Genomic DNA, 21,529 nt, shown 5'->3' on the forward strand with positions numbered 1-21,529 from the left:
CGAGCTCGTATTCGAATCAGCAGTTTTTGCAGCAGCAGCATAATTTATAATAATTATTATTTCATCATTATCCCATTTCTGTCCTACTGTTGGGCGTATCTATCCACTCAGACCGAGAATGGCTTAGGTTAGTCCAATATGCTAGCTTTGTGCGAACTGTAGACCCCTTTGTGGTTCGACTCCGGTGGCACCAACGCCACACCTTTTACTGCCTAATAACAGCAGTGTTACGCGCTGCTGTGTTCCGTTTTGAAGTGTGTGGTAAGGGAGACATATTTTTCCGAGGCGTTCCAGCTTAGTCCTCAGGGGTAGCGGCGCACCTGTGGCCGACCTCAGGTAGGAATATCTATCCTATCTGGGGTTGATTACAGATGTCCATGGGCGGCAGGAGCCACTTGCCATCAGGTGGACTGCATGTTCGTCTGCTACTCCTATATTATAAAAAAAAAACTTCGTAAAATACATCTCTCAGACGTATAGGCTTTTTACGATGTTTATCTTCACCATTTCAACAGACTAATATTTTAATATGCATTTTCAGTTCTTGAAAATCGATCCTCGGAATTCAATTTGCCTACTTGCTATTTTTTCACTACATGTTCTTAGCTCATTTTTTTAGGGAGCTAGTTAGTTCGTATAATACATATTGTCGCTCATGTGTTACCTCTTACAGTGTACTCAATCATCAATCTCATCATCAATCATCATTGTCATCACATCATTATCGGTCATCGTTATTGCATAACAACAATAAATATCATCTTTTAATAACAAGCAGGATGTACAAAGATATTTCGGTTCTCGTGTTGTATACGAACAAAACGTTTTCTAATATTTAAATACTTGAAAGCGGATACCACAAAATAGATTCTACAGAAATGTAAGGCTTTCAGAACGTCTTTAATATTGTGGTTTGTGTACCACATCCCTTCAAGTCGACGTGTTTTGTCAGCTTTTTTAAAGTTGTTTTGTAAGTTCTCGAAATTTTCTATACATATTTGGATTGAATGGCAATGCATAATTAGAAATTAAACGAACTTACCTAAGTGAAGTTCCATTTCAATTGTACGAACTGCATAGTCTCGAAATGATAATGTTGACATGTAGTACACCGCCAGTCGCCAGCCTTGTGTCACGTATATTCAGAGCTAAAAACCTCGAATTCAAATAATTTAAAACAATATCCAACCTACTTATAGCGCCCCCTACCGGTAAATGTCATTAAGTTTAGAGATCCTGGGGTCAAGATGTAAGTTCCTTAGCTCGATTATTTTACAACATAGATGATATTATGGGTAATACTTATCGTATATAAGTATGGGTGGGTGGGTTATAATATCATTTCGAGACTATGCAGTTCGTACAATTGAAATGGAACTTCACTTAGGTAAGTTCGTTTAATTTCTAATTGTACTTCACTGCATAGTCTCTTCAATGATAATGTTGACATGTAGATGTTTAGAGATTTGTAAAATAACGAGCCTATTAAACAAAATACAAAAACATTTAAATCCTACTATTTTTAAAATTCCTAATTTAATATATTATCTATTTAAATATTAATTACAGTTATCAAGTATACGTTTGATGTAACGTCTCTACTACAAAATTGAACTTAGATCTGATCCATTCAGCTATCCTTCTAAGAGGGGTCTTAACTGACACTCATATGTTTAGACGTCAGCGTAGCAGCGTGGTAATGCGTGCTCTCTAATGGTATGTATTGTAAAAAATGATATATCAATGCCATCATCTTCCGTGGTTGATAAAATCTAGAAACTGTCGTCTGGAAGGTCACTGTATTATAAGATTACATAAAAGAAATAAACTTATTCTTGCAACTCTCAAGTGTTACTAGGCCTATCTAGGTAATTTTATTAAGGATGTGCTGGACAAATACTATGATTACTATGAAATAATGGTAATACTAGATTGTTTGAACACTGGTTATAGTAAGGTTTAAATTCATGTGGCAATTCAATATACAATATCATCCGACAAGCAATTTGGTTAATATACAATAATGTTATTATTATGTTTATGTATACTTTTTAGAAGTCTCGACTCAGATGTAGGCGAATCGGTAGTAATAATGGCATTCACGGGCTTACACCAAGTGAACGTCATAATATATACGATATCTATTGTTTTTATATATTAGTTATATATTATTATTGTTTTTTTTTTTTTTTTTTTTTACTTTATGAGAAATTACAATAACCAAAAAAAGTAAATAGTATTTTTTCATCATCTCCACTAAATAATATATAATATTTTACACTTAACTCGCTAAAAATATTTATACATCAGATGTAACTATCCCAAGTAATAGCATACTTGGGATATGGAGGATAGAAAACCTAAATATGCATTTTAAGAACAAAAATAATTCTAGATATATATATATATGTATATCAAAATGAAAAGAATATTGTAACCAGTCTACAGATAGATCTAGTTATTTACACTGTTTAGGCCAAAATATTATAAGCACCAGCATCACGTTTTCATTATTGCGTCTAACATTGCTTGTAGGGCAACAAAATCTTGGGATTCGTGTATAGAAACGAAACGCTCCTCGAGGAAGCGAGTAACATACAGGGTAAAGCGTTGACGAAAAACAATTGGATTTAGATCTTTTTTTTTTTTTTTTTTAAATTCATATGAGACCCAAAATGCAACCCTTCCAAAATGAAAGGTTTATTATTATTATTATTATTATTTTTTTAATACTATTTTTTAGGACTGTCTGGACCAGTCTGGTACTACCACAAACTCCCCAACCGTTCAGAGATAATCTTTAACAACAATTATTTTATTAGAAATAAAATGAATATTTCCATTTATTTATTTTTAAATAGTATAACCTTAGTCATGACATGTAAGTCATACTTCTTGTAGGTTTCCTAGTAAATAAATCTATTTAAAAACCTTCAAAGTGTTAATTCGCAATGTATAATCTTGATTTAGTGATAGCAAATTCATTCTGAAATTATTGAATGTATTAGGGAAATAAAAACATTTTTTGGGTATTCAATAAATCCAATATGTGCCTTGATATTACGGTTAAATGTGGGTATTAAACACCATGCTGTATCTATATGAAATAACTGTGGAGTTGCCTACACGTATTAGGTTTCACCATGTTGAAGATGATTATTGAAAAAATATCTTTAAGCACAAGTAACGCTGCATTTAACTTTAAATAGTTGATCGGATTTGTTATTTAAATCAAATAACAAAAATACCGAGAATAATGACCATATGTTACATAACTGATTGTGTCCCGATAATAAAAATAATATGACAACTACCACCTGTAATTATATCTATCTGTAAGAGGGATAGTATTTTGATAAACATTATTAAAATTGTTATATATATATATACATATCTTTGCATTTATTATAATTTTTATTTTTTAATATTATTATTATATATATTTTTTTTTATTTTTTTTTTTATTTCACCCTTGTGTTGATTTTTAATCTTTTATCTAATGGTAAAGCAATTTGATTTTTTATTTATTCATTGCTTGTATAATACAATGAACAACCTTAACAGTTGTATTATTTCCAATTATCAAACTATCTTTTAAGTAACCAATAAATCCTAAAGAATGATATAGCTTATTATGTCTATGATCCTAAATTACTAAGTGTCGTTATTGTTCCTTGTCCATTATTATGACATTTCAAATAGGAACTATGTTATATAAATATATAACTGACACAATGTCCCTAGATCTTAATCAGTTATGTATGGTCTTGTATCTTTTAAAAGGTTAGTAAAAACATAAATATAGTGTTCTGCTCAAACCAAAGGAAAGAACTTGAAATGCATAGAATTTCCATTAAACCATAGACATGTAAACACTGTTTAAGGTAATCATGAATTAGTATCCAAATATGCTTTCTTGAAAACAATAGTAAGTAGTGAGTGGAATGCCAGGCTTTATTTAAAGCTCAAGATTAAGACCAAGATATTCAATATAAACCAACATCACCATCATCAGGTGTTGGTAAAGTAAAAATATTGTAAAAAATTGGTTAAGAGTAAACAATATGTTACCACTGATGTGAGAAGTCTTTCTACACACATACCGAGTATATTTTGAAAAAAATCTTCATTCCTTGAGAATAATGAGTTTAAGTGTTTATACAAATAGACTCTTAAAGCTAACCACTTGCAAAGCTTGGGTCAATAGTTATTTGTTACAACTGGTCTTTAAAATTATAATTATAATCGACCACATTGTTAACCACTCACCTAAAAATCTGTTGTGATTGAAGATTTATTCCAAAGGAAACTTCGATCAAGCCTTTCTGTGACACAGGTATTTGTGCATGAGGCTTGTTGTAAGTCAGATAATGACCCTATTTGGTATGAGTATCTCAAACTTTTGGATGAAGTTTATCATAGGATGAAGTGTAAATATCTTCGTTATATTTGTTATTATAAAATATTGTACTATATATATATATATGAATTGAACAATCATTGTTTCTTAAACCATTTTTCCGATCATTTCTTCCAGTACTTGTACTATGAAATTTCTTCTTATTATTTATTATATATAATAAATGACCAGCACCAGTAATAAGATAATTGATAGCAAATTATCTTTATAAAGGCAAATAATTTAAAATTATTAAGAAACAATCATGTCAAATGCTCGAGAGCAGTAAGCATTCGCCTGATGTGGCATGGCTTTTGACTCTTTACAGCTACAATAGTAACTGCGACTTGTGCAACTTTTAAAGTCTAATCATGTGTTATCCGTCCCACAGTTTCTTAGAGGCTAGTGTTCTTCCTTTAAACTATTTTTTCTTTTAGTCTATCTATCACCATCTAGATAGATAGATAGTTCCTTTAGTAAGTTACTCTTTAATATGCTGATCTACCTAGATACCAAATTCTTATGAATGGTTAAACCAAATTTAGGTTCTTCTAGAGTATTACAAAAGGATATAAATTGTCATCTCTATATCCTGTATCATGTACATTATTAATCTGAATGATTCTTCAATAAAATGTTCATTCATTAAAATCATTACATCCACTCGATGGTAATAGTTGTGTCTATCTACTGATTATTAGTATTTTGTTATATGGGTTATTTACCCAATGTAAAGGACATAATACCCTATTAGAATGGGTGAATATCCGTTGTATCCGTCTACTTAATAGTAGTATCTTGTTATAGTTGTTATATAGGTAAATATCCAATATGTAAGGGTCCCTTATTTGAACGGATGAATATCCATTAGGTATATTCTACTCAATAGTAGATTATTTTATGTGAGTAAATACTCAATATAAACAGGTTAGTACCCACGAACGGGGCTAAATAGCACCCTATTTCTTGTAATGTAGGTAAATATCCAATATGTAAGGGTCATAACCTTATTTGAACGGGTGAATACCCATTAGGTATATTCTACTCAATAGTAGATTCTTTTATGTGAGTAAATACTCAGTATAAACGGGTTAGTACCCATGCACGGGGCTAAATAGCACCCTATTTCTATGTTCATAGCTTTATATAAGCGAGATTTATATAAGGATTTAAATAAGCGAGATCACCTAAATAGGTGACAAGCTTAGTTAATGAACATAAGACGTCAAATTCCTTGCTACAGAACAATATGGTAATCTAAAAAACCTTTGCTTGGAAAAATATATATGTAAAAATTTACCTTGTCATTCCTCATTAATATATAAGATTGTCATCTTATCTTTAATAAATGAAAATAATACATTTTCAATTTGCGACGGCATTCGTAATGGCCGCCTAGTACAAGTCTTCAGAATAATTTCGTCAAAATTCTTTACTTTCCATTGTAACTTTTCTGCACAATATATCACACCTACGTCTTTTATAAATTATTAATTGAAATATTTATTATAAATTAACAATTTTTACTATAAATTACTTATTTTATTTCTTATTTTGAAAAATCATAAATGTACACAGGCTGCACGAAAAACGATAATGACATTTACCGGTAGGGGGCGCTATAAGTAGGTTGGATATTGTTTTAAATTATTTGAATTCGAGGTTTTTAGCTCTGAATATACGTGACACAAGGCTGGCGACTGGCGGTGTACTACATGTCAACATTATCATTGAAGAGACTATGCAGTGAAGTACAATTAGTTCAGTGACGTTACTTAATTCAAATATGGCGAACGCCCGAGATATTTTTATCCTTGGTAAAGTTATCAAAATATGAAAGAGCTTACGGGAGAAATATAAAATTACAATAATAAAAAGCTTGTTTTTCTAAAAACAGAAAACTTTTCTAATGGACCGAATGTTCTACAAATAAAATATTTTAAAATTTTGATAAGGGTTTAATTTCGATCACAGGGCAAAAAGTAATTAGATTGTTAAAAGGATATGTAATCTGAAATTTCATATGTATATGTACCACACAACTCTAAAATACATTTGGTAACAAACAGTACAGCACCTCAAGTTATATTCAAGCGTAGAACAGAGGTTTAATACCGCGTGAGGTTAGTACAGACAACCGCTGTTACCGCAAACATGCTTTGTTTGAGCCCTGTGAGGTCGTGACCTCATGGCTGTAATAAAGCTAGTAACATTGAAGCTCGGTTTGTCTATGTCGACCGATGCAATGTCGGGCGACATCAAGAGCTGGATGGGTGACCGTTAGGGGTAGAGGAGACACATTTATATGCAGCGTTTCAATTTAGTCATGTTGTAGCAACTATATGAGACGTGGTTGCCCGCGGTTTATGTACATAGATTTTTTTATATATAATAGTAGCAAAAGAGTATTTATTCCATCTGATGGTAAGAAGCCATTACAGCTCGTAGACGAGTCATAGATACACCGCTAACCCTGAGGATTAAACTAGGACACCTCGGATAAGTATGTCTTCCTTTCTAGACCCTTCAAACCACACCGTTTAACACTGCTATTATTAGACAGAAATAGGTGTGGCCGTCGTGCCGCCGGAGTCGAACCACTGAGAATTCTACCACTTTCAAACCTATCTATGTATCTATCTAATGCATTGTTCGGGAATGTATCCATCCTCAAATGACATACATATGCGAAACCTGTATATTGTAGGTTCATGGGTTCATGACCCATGAACCTACAATATACAGGTTAAGTTATTATTAATTAGTCCCATACCAAGTATAATTTCGCCAAGGAATGTCACCGTCAACCTATATAACGCTTTGTGTGAATTAATTCGGCCTCTATTTAATTATTCGTATTATTTGAACATTCTAGAATAGTAAGTAGGTTCCATTTGCATTGATACATACATAGGTACCTAATACAATATTTGGGTTTAATAAATTTGTTGGACGACCCGTGGTCACCGTACCGGTCTGAATGGGTTGCAGGTTCGATCCCCGGTGAGACAGACATTTAATTGATGAATTCGATTTCTGTCATGGGTCTAGGTGTTTGTATATTCATCTTTGCCTGGATCCAGGATGACATGGATGTATGAACATGACACTGGAAAATCTAGAATAATGTGTTCATAGAGGCACCACGCAATGATTGCACTGGTGCGTTCTATTAGGGATCTCCGGACTTCCCTATATGCTGAGTGGAGCCACTGATGGGGTTTTTAGGGAGTAAAAACCCCACATAATACGACCTATACTAAAAAGGTAGAGTATCTTTAGAAGATTTCTATCTAAAACAAAAAAAGTTATGTGTGGTTACTTACATTAGTAGGCACAACGAAGTTGAAGTCCATCTTAGTCTTCTGTCGTCAGCAGCATGATGGAGATCAGATCTTGGTGTCCACCTTCAGCAGGAAGCCCAGCTGGCGAGACCTCCAGGCTATGTGGAAACCCATCGCGTGAAGGGGTTACATATCTGGAACAAAAACATGATCACAGTTTAATCCCGGAATAACAAAAACAGAATTAGAACATAATAATTTAAAAAACATGTTTATGTATAACAAATATGCAGTGGGAAAATAGTTTTCTTATTTTTTTCTCTTGTTTAATGTATTTATTAAAATATTAGATGGATTATTTATTAATTAATTAATGGGTAAATATTGAAAGTAATAACAGATGTCCATGGGCGGCATTAGCCACTTACCATCAGGTGGACTGCATGCTCGTCTGATACCCTTATATTAAAAAAAAAAGATATATGACGATAAGTGTGATTTAAAAAATAAAAAAATCTTATTATTATTAAATTTTGTCAGTCATTGATCAGCACTAAATTATGACTTATAAGTTTTCATCGAAAACCGATTCCGATACTTTTTATATGGTAGACGATGAGATACTTGTCTAGCAACATTAAAACAATACAATAAAATATAGTTTTTAGCTTATAATATAAAATGTCTTAGACAAAACGACAGATATCTTCAGCTTTATAATTAATCAAAATATCTTAAGGATAATTGTCCTACCAAAAATATTTACAATTCATAAAAAGTAATAAAAAAAGCTTTTATCATGCAAAAAATATGAACAGCCAACAAATTCTAAAAGGTAAAGCGATTTTAAATACGAACAACTCGAATAGCCGACACCATTCTTTAGTTCTCAAGATTATTAATATCCATCAGAAAGCCTTTCAATACCCCATTGGGAGCTTCTTCATTGAGACGACACGACATGGCACCGACATCACGCACATAATATCTAAAATAAATAGCCAAAAGTAAATATAAAAATAAACTGAAATACGTATCCGATCGATCCGAGACCCGAATTCTGGAGATTGATTAAAATAATCGATTTTTTTGCCCAAAAGAGCTATTCTTCGCTATACCTAAAATAGAAGTCAAACTTCGCGTATCAAAAGGGCAAATAAAACTGTTATGCTACAACCATACTCTTATTAGTCGTACAATCCTCCTCTGCCTCTACAAATCCACAAACGTGTGGACGCATCGCAAGCCCTTGCGGCAAATTCCGTTGAAGCTGACACTCCATGGCTCCGGCTACAAGTGGTTGCAAATCTACAAAGCCAATACCAAATCTTTCTCCACGCGTTTGAATTTGTAACGACTTCTCGAGGGTTGGCAAACGTAAACAACAAATTATACAGTTTATTATTTCATTTTTTTCAAATTGATTATTCCTCTAATTTATCTGACCTCGATATGTCTACTTTGAAGCGATTTCGCTCGTATAAAGAATTACTAACACGTTCTTGTAATGTCACATAGGGAGAAAAAACTGGCATGTTTCACACAGACGGTGGTTTTGGCGCTGTCAATTTAATTAGGTTTCTATAACCGGTAATGACCGACAGAAGTTCTAGCGTCGGCACCGCACCGTATCGTGCTCGTGTCGTTCTAATGAAGAAGCACCCATTGATTGGGGATTGAAATTTCGGATTATCACGTTCAAATGCCATGCCTGTCACGTTTTTGAGTATCGCTTTATTAAATGTATGAATAATTTATCAGGTGGGGGAAAGTTTCGCAAAAATTTGGTACGACGCAGTCGCGAAAATTGTTTTAGATTGGATTTCGAGGGGCGCGAATGTGGAGTACGAACTACTTTAATATTGTTAGTGAAATGGAAAAATCACGTTCATCTGAGCTATTCGACATTTGGGAAAGTAACTACAACAATACCAAAAAGATAGGAATCCTATTAACATTAGAGACAGGTTATCATAGGTTCAAAAGACGTAAGAACGTTGAATCATAGCACATTTTGAACATGTATCATTTTGGTGGTAGAACACTCTGTTTTCAACTCTGACGTCACCACCGCTACACCTATTTCTAATTAATAACAGCAGCACTGCTGTGCTCTGGTTTGAAGGATCTAGTTAGGGAGAAATACTTTTCCGAGGCATTCCAGTTTAGTCCTCAAGGGTAGCGGTGCATCTGTATTCAATTTCAGGTAGGAATCTAGTAGGTAGGTAGCCTTATTTGGGGTTGATTACACATGACCATGGGCGGCAGTAGCCACTAACCATCGCGCGGACCGCACGCTCGTCTGCTACTCCTATATTATATTTAAAAAAAATGCGACGTCGTGTAAAGTTGCGATGCCGCATCGTGAAAATCTAGGACGCGTCGTAAAATATCCCGGCTGATTTTTGTGACGCTTAAACCTTACACGATGTCATACATTACCTCATAGTCTTTAATGTTCCTCTTAAATCTCCACACAAACGAGATTCGAATCCGGAATAAAGCTACGACCTTTAATTATCTCCCGTGCAGTATTAGAACATTAATCCGGAGATATCAGTTAGATGGCATCGGACTTAGACTTATGTTTCAGTACCCTTAGTATGAGTTTTTACGATTTTACAAAAATGACTGTTTTTGTATTTATTTACGTATATACCATACACTTCTAATCAGTTTTGATACAGTTCGTTAGGAGCACTTTAAGAAAATTTAATGCCTCGTCTTTTCTTGTATATAGGTAAACATAGAAAAGTGCTTAATATAGGTATTAAAATATGGTTTTATAAAATATTAATAAAAAACGTGTAAAAAATAACAGCAGTTTTGAAGTCATTAATGGAAAGCAGAAATAGATGTGACGATAGTGCCGTCGCAGTTAAACTAAAACGAGTGAGAAAATATATAATATATAGTACAACATTATTTACCCTGAATATGTAAAATTTTCTTAAAGGTAAAACCTTTAACAATCAGAACAAAAAAAAAACACAAAATTAAGTCGCAAAGAGAACAAAATAATTTCAAAAACACACAATCTTTACTAAGTTATCTTAAAACACGAGAATATCCTCTAATATCACCTAAAAGGAAAACCCGACACCTTTAAAGCACGTGAAAGCCAACGCTACATTTTATGCTCTATAACGTTTATACTGCATAATATAAACTCAACATTTTACAATCTTACAGAGGTGAGTAAAATCGGAGGTATGTCTTCATTTTCTTAAGAAATTGAAGTAGCGAACAGAAATGTAGTTTATTTGATAGTAAGGGTATTGCCGTCCATAATAGACAAAATAATAAGAAAATAAATATTATGAATTCTTAATATATTATACACCAAAACCTTCCTTGTAAGGAATGCTTGCAAATAATCAAAACTCCATCCAAATTAGATCAGTAGTTTCTGAGAAAATCGCGGACAGACATACACACATACATAGCGTGCGAATACAGGACCTCCTTGTTTGAAGTGGGTTAAAAAAGACAAACCTATTGGGTTTCTTACCAGACTTTTCAGTTGAGGTCGCGTACCGAACCGGTACTAATAAAAGAAATAATCGTAAGTGTTTTTAGGCCTAAACAAAATAAATATATCTTTTCAATTAAAGTTAATAATTGGATATTCAACCCTGAATAGATTTAAAGATTTTATGATGTCCCCCTGAGGGCTAAGTTAGAACGCTTCGTGTAATCTGTGTTACTTTAACTTGTCCTCTCTTAATTGCACTGTGGTGTTACTCCCACCACATTTACTTTACCCTTATAATTGCGTTGTAATCTAGGTTTAAACTTAAAGGTACGGTAAACTAACACTTACGTGAGGCATTCCAAGTTAGTCTTATAGAGTAACAACGCTTTTGTGACTGACCACGGATAGAAGTAAATTCGACGCAGAACCTACTTACTATAGGTAAATTGCATTCATTTGCATCTTAAAAAAATGGAAAAAAGTCAAAAGTATAAGAATAAATAAATATTGAAGAACACATTACTGAACTATACAATAGTACACGGTAGAGTACTTTAGGAAATTGGTATCCTGTTCAAATATACACTAAAGCTGTCTATTCAAGAACTCCTTTGCAAAAATATTTACGCGCACTTTTAATATCACCCACATAATTCTTATGCAAATATTCGCAAATATTCTCCATAGAGTGAATGAACGACCGCGAAAATACGCACCCTATACACACTCCGAGCAAATTGCTTTCCCTTCGAGATGAAAAACATTATTTGGAAATACCTTTACTATTAGGTGCGTGGGAGATGAACTATGATAGCTCTTTTATGAAGCATAATAAAAAGGTTAGACTGATGTGAAAAGATTACTGACATCTGTAGGTGATAGAACGTATTGTGGTTCGACTCCGGCACCACACCTATTTCTGCCGAATAACAGCAATGTTAAACGCTGATGTGTTCTAGTTTGAAGGGTGTGGTAAGGGAGACATACTTTTCCGAGACGTTCCAGCTCCTGTTCCTGGTCCTCAGGTCAAGTGACACATTTGTAGCCGACCTCAGGTAGGGATATCCATGGGCAGCAGTATTCACTTACCAACAGGTGAATGGCGTGCTCGTCTGCTACTGCTACATTATATTTAAAAAAGAGTAAAGACAAGCCACTTTCTAATCATCCATCACAAATTGATAATTTATACTTTTAACCGACTTTCCCAAGTAAAGTGGTTACCTATTTGTTATTATATTTTTCATTCACCAAGTAAGAGTCCCAGCTATACATAGCCTCAAAAATACATTTTATTCACACGAAGCAAGTCCCCATTACGTACAGTGACGTGTTCAAGGGCCCAAGCAATTTGCTCGGATTGTGTACAAACTCGGAGTGTGTAACGCTCCGTGGTTCTGCCTCATTCGTTCCGTGGTGAATATTTGCACGGGAATTACGGAGAATGTTTGTAAGATACTGCAGTGTTTTCAGATTTGTGTCGAGTGTTTTAATATGAGATTGGGAAATCCTTTCTTTGTTTGATACATGTATATTTGTTCAGAGGAGTTTTAACTTATATATTAGTGATATAAAACGATAACTTCTTAAAGATATGACTGTAAAGCAGTTAATTGTTTTAGATTAAGATTATGTATTAAATACAATTTACTCAAACCTACAAGCTGCATTTACGGCTACATATAGCCTGCAATACACATTTTATTCACACGAAGCAAGTCCCCATTACGTACAGTGGCTTACAAACTGATTTACATAGGTTCTCCGCGACGTGCTCAAGGACCCAAGCAATTTGCTAGGAGGGTGTACAAATAACGCTCCGTGGTTCTGCCTCATTCGTTCCGTGGTGAATATTTGCACGAGATTTACGAAGAATGTTTGTAAGATATTGCAGTGTTTGCAGATTTGTGTAGAGTGTTTTAAGGTGAGATTGTGAAATCCTTTCTTTGTTTGTTATATTTCTTTCCGTTTTAAATAAAATAAATATTTTATGAAAGAGGAATTTTAATTTATTTGTTACTGACGTAGAGTTGTTAGATATTACACTTACTATTGGAACAGAAGAAAGTTATTTCAGTTCGAGAAAAGATAAGTCATTGGTATGAATATTGAACTCTGATATTAGAAGACTGAATTGGAATCCAAAATTCTAGATCTTTAGAATATCTATTTTCCAAGTCACGTGCGTACAGAAATTGAAATGAAGTGGTTTCTTGGAAGGTGAAGAAATCATGATTGAATTATTTGTACATGGCTAGAATTTACATAATCTTGAGAATAGTGCCTGTAATATTTTTGTATTTTCTTAAGAGACTTACGTTTAGCCTCTGAAAAATATTTAACTAAGTTATTCTTGTTCAAAGAGGTTAAACACGTAAAACAATAGAGAGGAAATTAAAAATCTTACAAAAATTTTCATCCCGCTTCACAATGAATGTTTTGACGTTTGGCATTTTTTAGAACAACCTTTTACCATTTGGTAAAAAGTTGTTCTAAAAAGTTAAGTTAAGTTCTAAAGTTAATGAATTTGTTCAAATTAAATATAAGACGCGATCGCTACTTCAATTTTACAAAAAACGAGATAATTTTAAATTATCGAAACGGGTCGAAATAAAAAGCAAACACCAAAATCCTAAAATACCGCAGAATTACGAAACTTTCAGAAGTGGTTTAAAAAAGATCTAGCGACGAGTACATTTCATAACACTTCAGAAATACTTATCTGTGTTGGTTTAGGTTTCAGGATCAAGGGCTTCGGGTCGGTGAATTTAAACGGAGGTTTTGTACGAAAGTTTTTGATTATCCCTTAATATTAACTTACTAAAAGTAACGAATTTCATGTTAATGGCACGGTTATAATTTATTATGGGAAAGGATATAAATAGGAAATGTATAACTATAATTTTTACAATAGTAAATTCTATAGTTAGCAGAAACTACTAAACTAATACTAAAGTTAACAGAACAAAGTCGGTAAAGAACATTTTTATATTTATATTTAAGTACCTTACTATCGTAATGAATGTTTACTACAACTTTATGGACTTCTGTAAATGAATTCAAAACCAAAAAGACTGTTTTGTAACTTTTACGTAAGCATTAAATTTCTTGCCTGCTCATATCATGCTTATCTTAACTTTTAACTTCAAAATTATTCTACTTACATCCATTACTCTTTTAAGATCACTTTACCTCCATCCATTACTTTTTCAAGTGTACATTACTTTCACCCATTACTTTTCAAGACTACTTTACTTTTATTATTTACTTCTCAAAATTATTTTACTTTGATGTAATTGATAGTGTGTCCATTTACTTACCTTCAACAGAAACACTACGAATAAAATCAATTCTAGAAAAATATTATTAAACACCTTCTTTCTTAGTATCACGAATATACTGCCACTAACAATCCAGCTAAACACGACAAATACAGAATCCTATACAGTTTTTCATACAATCCACGGCACTATGATAGACTAGATTTAAACCGACCATAACTCCCAATTGACTGGTCACAAAGACTTCTTGTCAGTAACTAACAGGAAGCGTACACTAGGGGAATCAATGAAGATGTAGTTTATATTAAATAATGGTTATGACTGAAAGAAACCAATTAATAAAGAACTCTGTGAGCTGTCAGAGAAAATCTACTAAAGCTGGTATTTACAATCTACAAAGCTGGTATTTATACAATTTAATAAATTGTTCATATTTTTGAAAAGATAGAAGTAGCATGTGAACTTGCAAACTTGATGGTAAATCACACATCATCATCATTATCTAATTATATATCAAATTCTTGTGTCACAATGTTAGTTGCCGTACTCCTCCGAAACGGCTTTAACGATTTTCACCAAATTTGATATGCATATTCAGTAGATCTGAGAATCGGCTACTATTTATTTTTCATACCCCTAAGTGATAAGGGTTGTTCACCCTTAAATTTTTTTTATTTATATGGCAACACAACGTTTGCCAGGTCAGCTAGTGTTAATATAGATGTTTATTATTTTTCCACATTTTTTAGAAAAAAGAACGAAAGTATTGTTTTACTATGGTTCAGCGACATTGGGTTCCGTTCTGATTTTAGAGGTGAAGTAAATTAAGTTTTAGTTTCGTTTGAAGAATCCTCTGTGGTACTCCAGTGGAACCTTTATCCCTATTTCTGCCCAATAACAGTAGCGTGCTATGCGTAGGGTTTGGAGGATGTGGTAAGGCTTTACAAGTCATTCTAGTTTAGTTCTCAGGGCTAGATAGTGGCGCATCTGTGGCCGATGTCAGATAAGAATTTAATCTTATGTTGGGTTGATTAAAGGTGTCCAAGAGCGGCATAGCCACTTACCATCCGGTGCTGCATGCTCCTCTGCTACTCCTACATTATAAAAAGATGTTAAACTATACGGCACTGTACTCTGGTGCGCAATAAGTAATTCTACACAAATAGAAGTGAGAATTGAAACCAATAGAGCGCTACACGGTCTCGGTATAACAAGTACCTAATCTAGTCGTTTCAATTGATTGATTGCACTTTAAGAGCGCATTGTTAGCGTCGCAAAATATAACTCCGTCGATACTGTGAAAAGTGATTTATTGCGAGGCTGGATTGCGTAAGTTGATTATGATAAATTTCCACACCAATATAGAAGTTACAAACGAGCATGCTGTTGACCTGATGGTTTCGAAGGTGGTAGAACCCTTTGTGGTTCGACTCCGGCGGCACCACCGCCACACCTATTACTGCCTAATAACAACAGTGTAAGCCGCTGCTGTGTTCCGGTTTGAAGGGTTTGGTAAGGGAGACAGACTTTTCCGAGGCTGAATATTACCGTAATAAGGCCGACGAAGGTATGATTCATTCAGATTCGAACAACAGACGGTTCTACCACTTTACTATTACCGGAAATGTAAAATATGGTTGTAACTGCAACTCTATTTCATATTTTATTGCTGGGCACAGGTCCCCATAACTCACTTTCACTCACCCGCACAAAGTAATATTTTATCATGAAAAACATTCTGTCGGAATCCATAGTCGTTTATGGCGAAGTGACACACCGTACGGCGTCTCCATTACTTACGACTCTTATTGCGTTGAGGTTAAGGCCTATAGTGATAACAACTGGGACCAAAAAGGAAATATGCCTTTTGAGGTATACATGCTTACCTTACTTTACCCACTAGTGGTTACCCATCCAAGTTTTAGCCATATCCAACTTTGCTTAATTTTATAGATTAGTTACTAAGTAAATTAGAGAATTATTATAAAAACTAAAATCCGACTCATTAAAAACATTACTTTTGTCACTCCCACAATTAAAAAAATTGAAGGCAGCCTATTGATTAAGAAACTCGGCCTCTCGATCGAGGGGTCCGAAGTTCAAATCCCAGGCACACCTCTGATTTTTCGAAATTATGTACGTATTAGAAATTAATTATCACTTGCTAAAACGGTGAAGAAAACATCGTGAGGAAACCTTCATAACAGAGATTTATAAAAAAAAAACTCAAAGGTATGTGAAGTCTACCAATACGCACTTGGCCAGCGCGGTGGACTGTGGCCTAATCCTTCTCATTGTGAGAGGAGACCCGTGCCCAGCCGTGGAACAGTACCGGCTAAAACCCAGCGGTGTTCCTCTGGATGCCCTTTGTCGGGGACCGCGGTTCCGCTATCGATAAACCTAGCCTAGGCATCACATAAAAAGTACTTAACAAAACATTATCATTCTCTTGAGAGCTTTACCTGGCCACCAGGTAAGCACCCTTACTTTTAATTGAAACGATAACGTCGCTACATCCAGTTTTATTGCCGTTCTATATTGATGGGCTATAAAGCTTATTTACTAGTGGCTGTTTTATCTAGCTTCAGTTAAAAGGAATAGAAAAAATGTGTGAAGTACTCTAGTTGGGTTAAATACTTTGCGGTATGATAGTAATGCTTATGATGGGAGGGTATTACAAAACATTGATCTGTGCTCAATGGTATGACGGTTTTTATGATGGGGTTCTTAAAAGGAAGGGCGAAGGTCTCCCTAATTTTGATCTTCTACTTATATAAAAAGATTTAAGCCCCTCACACTAACACCATCATGGATTGATACATTTCGGAACAACTTATTACTAATTGGTAATAAGTGTTCTTCCAGATGTCCAATTTTGTATTTTTTATATAAAATAGCAGCAGCAGATGAGCATGCAGTCCACCTGACGGTAAGTGACTAGTGCCGCCTATGGACATCAATACGCAATAAGACATGGATAATTAGATTCCTACCTTTTTTTTACGAGGGGGGAAACCTTCAAAAGGTACCCTATGCCGTGGGAGCGACACGAGGTTATGTGGGATTCTTACCGCACTGAAACCCCCCCGGTGGCCGTCCTCGGCGCTGCGTAGAGGACTCCGGGATCTCCAAAGGAACGCAACCGGAGTCCTCTTAGCGCGTTGCCCCGTCGGGCTCCGCCCAGGTGAGCTTGACGCTCGCCACACCGTCTGGTGTGTACGGCGGTATGCGACCACATATACAGCCGTCCTTCCCGGGGTTGCTGGCCGGGCGGTTCGAGCTCCCCCTGGTTCCGCCCGCAACCCCGGAGGCCCCCTTTTAGTCGCCTCTTACGGCAGGCAGGAGATACCGTAGTCTTATTCTAATTAGATCCCTACCTGAGGTTGGCAATAGATGCGTTGTTACCCCTGAGGACTAAATTGGAATGCCTTACAGTGCAAATAGCGGTGAACACGGTTACTAGGCAGAAATAGGTGTGGCAGTGATACCACAGACAGTTCTACCACCTTCAACGCAATCTTCTGTTAATATAAAATTTAATATTATTAATTTTAAACATTTAACCAACCTCCCCCTGACATAATGTTGAATTGATTGACGTTTGACATATATTTCAAGACAACTTATTACCAATTGGTATTTCTTTGGAGTTTATTGGAGTTTACTCCTTAAGAAACGATTTGAGTTATAAGGCCCGGTACGGAAATTTTATGAGGAGTAAAATCAAGTGTAACACTAAAAGTTGAGGCGTTACGTAGAAAGAGACAAACATATATATCTGTAGGATTGAACGTGTAAAAGAATGAGATGGAATACATTACACAGCGTATCTCATTCTCGGGGTCTCCTCTTTGCGCGATACTTCAAAGTCTCACTGTATAGTTCACTACCTCCAGTCTGAGAGTTGAATGTGTGCGTATGTTTGTACGTGTGTGTTGCGCGCCTGCGTATTACGAAGTTCTGCCACAACTTGTATACTGTTTTTTAATATAGGAGTAGCAGACGAGCATGCAGTCCAGCTGATGGTAAGTGGCTACTGTCGCCCATGGACATCTGTAATAAACCCCAGATAGGAATAGATATTCCTACCTGAGGTCGGCCACAGATGCGCCGCTACCCCTGAGGACTAAGCTGGAACGCCTCGAAAAAGTATGTCTCCCTTACCACACCCTTCAAAACGGAACACAGCAGCGCCTAACACTGCTATTATTAGGCAGAAATAGGTGTGGCGGTGGTGCCGCCGGAGTCGAACCACACAGGGTTCTACCACCTCCCTAATATGAATGGTAATAAATCGTGGATGTCTTTTCCTTCCCATGTTCAGTCTGTTACTACTATGCAGTTGAACGTATTTGTTTACGTGTCACAATATCCCGTCCCGTCACCGTTACGTTACCTCCCAGATTTAATCGTCAGTTTTAAAGGGTTCGGTAAACGGACAATCATTTCTGATTGTTACACTTTAGGGCCCATAAAATGTGGCAATAAAAGCGATATGACAACATTATCGTTTCAATTAAAGAGGTAAAGGGCTAATGGATTGTTAAATGAAATATCTTATTCTGTACTAAATTTTAAGGGCGAATAATAAGGTTTTGAACGATTTTGAATTAAACATTTGTAAAGCAGTCATGGATATATACGGGTGGATGTCTTAGGATTTGCCTTTTGGATTTTGGGTGTCTAGTTTTTATAATATAGCTTGCAACGCCCTACCGTATAGACATCTAAAATCAGCCCTAGGTATATCCCATTTAAGATCTGCTGCAGCAGGTCTTAAATGCCTTGCTACCTCTGGATTGGAATGCCTCAAATAAATATATCTCACTTACCAACTTACGAGTACTTATTTATCACTTGAATGCCTACTTCTTATCATACAAGTCTGTGAAAATAATAATGTGAGAGCACAACATTTATTTTCTAACACTTAGTCAGCTTTAGAGAAAGCTGCCATTAGTTTGCAATCAAAGCACGAACTCCATAACGGAAATTAATAGACATGTAACACACCTCACAGCGTTGGTTCACAAGGGACCAAAGCGATTCCCGGAGCTCAATAGTGCCGGCTCCACAATAAGTGGGTAATGGATGAGCAACATCAAAGAGCAAAGCGGTCGATGTTAACTAAAGGTCGCTCTAACTTAGCACTTAGAGCGAAAAGGCTTGATCAATATCGAAGGAACTAGTTTCGAAATTGGTACGGAAGTATTGGTAGTTATAAAATTAGGAAAGAAGTAGATGCATAAACTACAAAATATAAGCAAACTACAAAATAAAGAATTGAAATAGATAATACCAAAATGACTTACTAAAATCATCATACGTGATGTATAAGGTAACGAACATAACCCAGATATTTTTTAATAAGTAAGATATTTAATAAGTGTTAAGGCAAAAATGTAAATGAAAGAAGCCTATCAAGTATCAGCAGTAACTTATTACTGTTCCGCTGCTGGGCACGGGTCTCCTCTCATAATGAGAAGGGTAAGGCCATAGTCCACCGTGCTGGCCAAGTGCGTATTGGTAACTTCACATACCGTTGAGTTTTTTTTATAAATCTCTCAGGTATGCAGGTTTCCTAACGATGGTTTCAAGCGATAATTAATTTCTAATGCGCACATAACTTTGAAAAAATCAGAGGTGCGTGCGTGCCTGGGATATCAAGTACATTAACACTAAAATCTCGTAAAAACGATAATACGAGTAAAACCGAAATAAAATGGGTATAAAGAACTCTGGTGAAAGAGTTATTTTTACCAACTAAATAATAACTGATAGGTACTTCACACTCAATAATCGTTTTGTTAAAAATCTTAACGACAATTGAATGAAGAACAAAATTGTAACTCAACCTCTTAGTGTAAAGGAGAACTAACGAAGTAACGAAGATCATAGAGCCTTAACAAGAAACCGAGAAAAATGAACGAGTATCTATTCCGAAAGGAACTTTTCTCATTTTCTATTAAGTATCGCATTTTTAATTAAGAGCGACTCTTTCCGAGCTGTCTTTTATTCATTTTACAACTCAATTTCCGGACTTTAGTTTTTGTTGAACCATTGAAATACTATATCATTGGTTTTTGATTTTATTATGTCTCATTACAAATAAAAATATTTGGCCATATTGGATGTTTATGTGTAGAAAAACACTTGCGATAGTTAAGTTATTATTTTACTTAGATTAATATACCAGTAGAACGCTAGAGGACTCGCCGATGCATCCATCGCTTAGGATGAGAGTTCTCGTCTTTGCATTACTGCATTAGAAAATTCACATTTGGCAAGTTCATGGAATAAACATCCGTACAAACCAAAAATTGGAAGTTCGCCATTAGTTTAGTGGATAAAACTTCAACTTCGGCGAGTGCTATGGAGGAAAGGTGGCATGGCATTATGGAGAAAACGTAAGCATCAGGCCAAATAGTTCCTCGGAATACTCGCTATTAAAACGCCGATAGAATACGCAAAGTTTGTAACCGATCGGATTACAAATTTATGCTTGTTGTCTTTTGCATGATTTTATTATTTATCCTATGTCCCAACAACAATATCTTTAACATAAAAAATATGGCAAACATGAAGTATTCTTAATAAGAATACATCATACAGTAGGTACAAACAAATAACTTACGTAATTATTCGCAATTCCGAAAAACCACGTAAGGGCTTCACATTTACATTACGTGCCTCAAATACCTCGGGACCCTCATCCGAGTGAAACGTAAGATTTCTCCCATTGAGTGACACTCGTGAAGGAATTCGTCTAAAGAACAAAGCCTGGGTCTTGAATATACGTACGTACAAATAATGGACCACTTCACGTTTTCGTGTAATGGAAATAACAAACGAGTACATAGCCCATATTTGTAATATAATGGAATGGAAAAGGACGGAACGGGTCGAAATGTAACGAAACGAAAAGGAACGAAACAAAACAGAATGGATTGGAACGGTATGGAATGAAAAACTAAGCTAAGCAAACTCTGTCAGATAGTGTATACATGAAACAGATTAGAAGAACTAGTAGAAGGAAAAGAAATTGTTATAGTGTATTAAATTTAACATACTACTTCATACAGTGCATCAT

At 35.1% G+C, this 21,529-nt stretch overlaps 1 protein-coding gene across 1 annotated transcript in view; it reads right to left on the reverse strand.

Moving 5' to 3' along the window:
* Dopr1 (dopamine receptor-1) overlaps positions 1-14,415 on the reverse strand; it is a 34,584-nt gene extending 20,169 nt beyond the window's left edge. Inside the window, exons 1-2 of the mRNA XM_073076762.1 lie at positions 14,323-14,415; positions 7,726-7,877 (exon numbers count right to left, since the gene is read on the reverse strand). Of these exons, the coding sequence (XP_072932863.1) occupies positions 7,726-7,755 (30 nt within the window). The 5' untranslated portion in view covers positions 7,756-7,877; positions 14,323-14,415. The remainder of the gene's footprint in view (positions 1-7,725; positions 7,878-14,322) is intronic.
* Between the last annotated feature and the right edge of the window lie 7,114 nt (positions 14,416-21,529).

The sequence above is a fragment of the Epargyreus clarus genome, unplaced genomic scaffold, assembly GCF_041222505.1.
Source record: "Epargyreus clarus isolate Ecla_fem2 unplaced genomic scaffold, WU_Ecla_fem_2.2 ptg000002l, whole genome shotgun sequence".
Taxonomy (NCBI): Eukaryota; Metazoa; Arthropoda; class Insecta; order Lepidoptera; family Hesperiidae; genus Epargyreus; species Epargyreus clarus.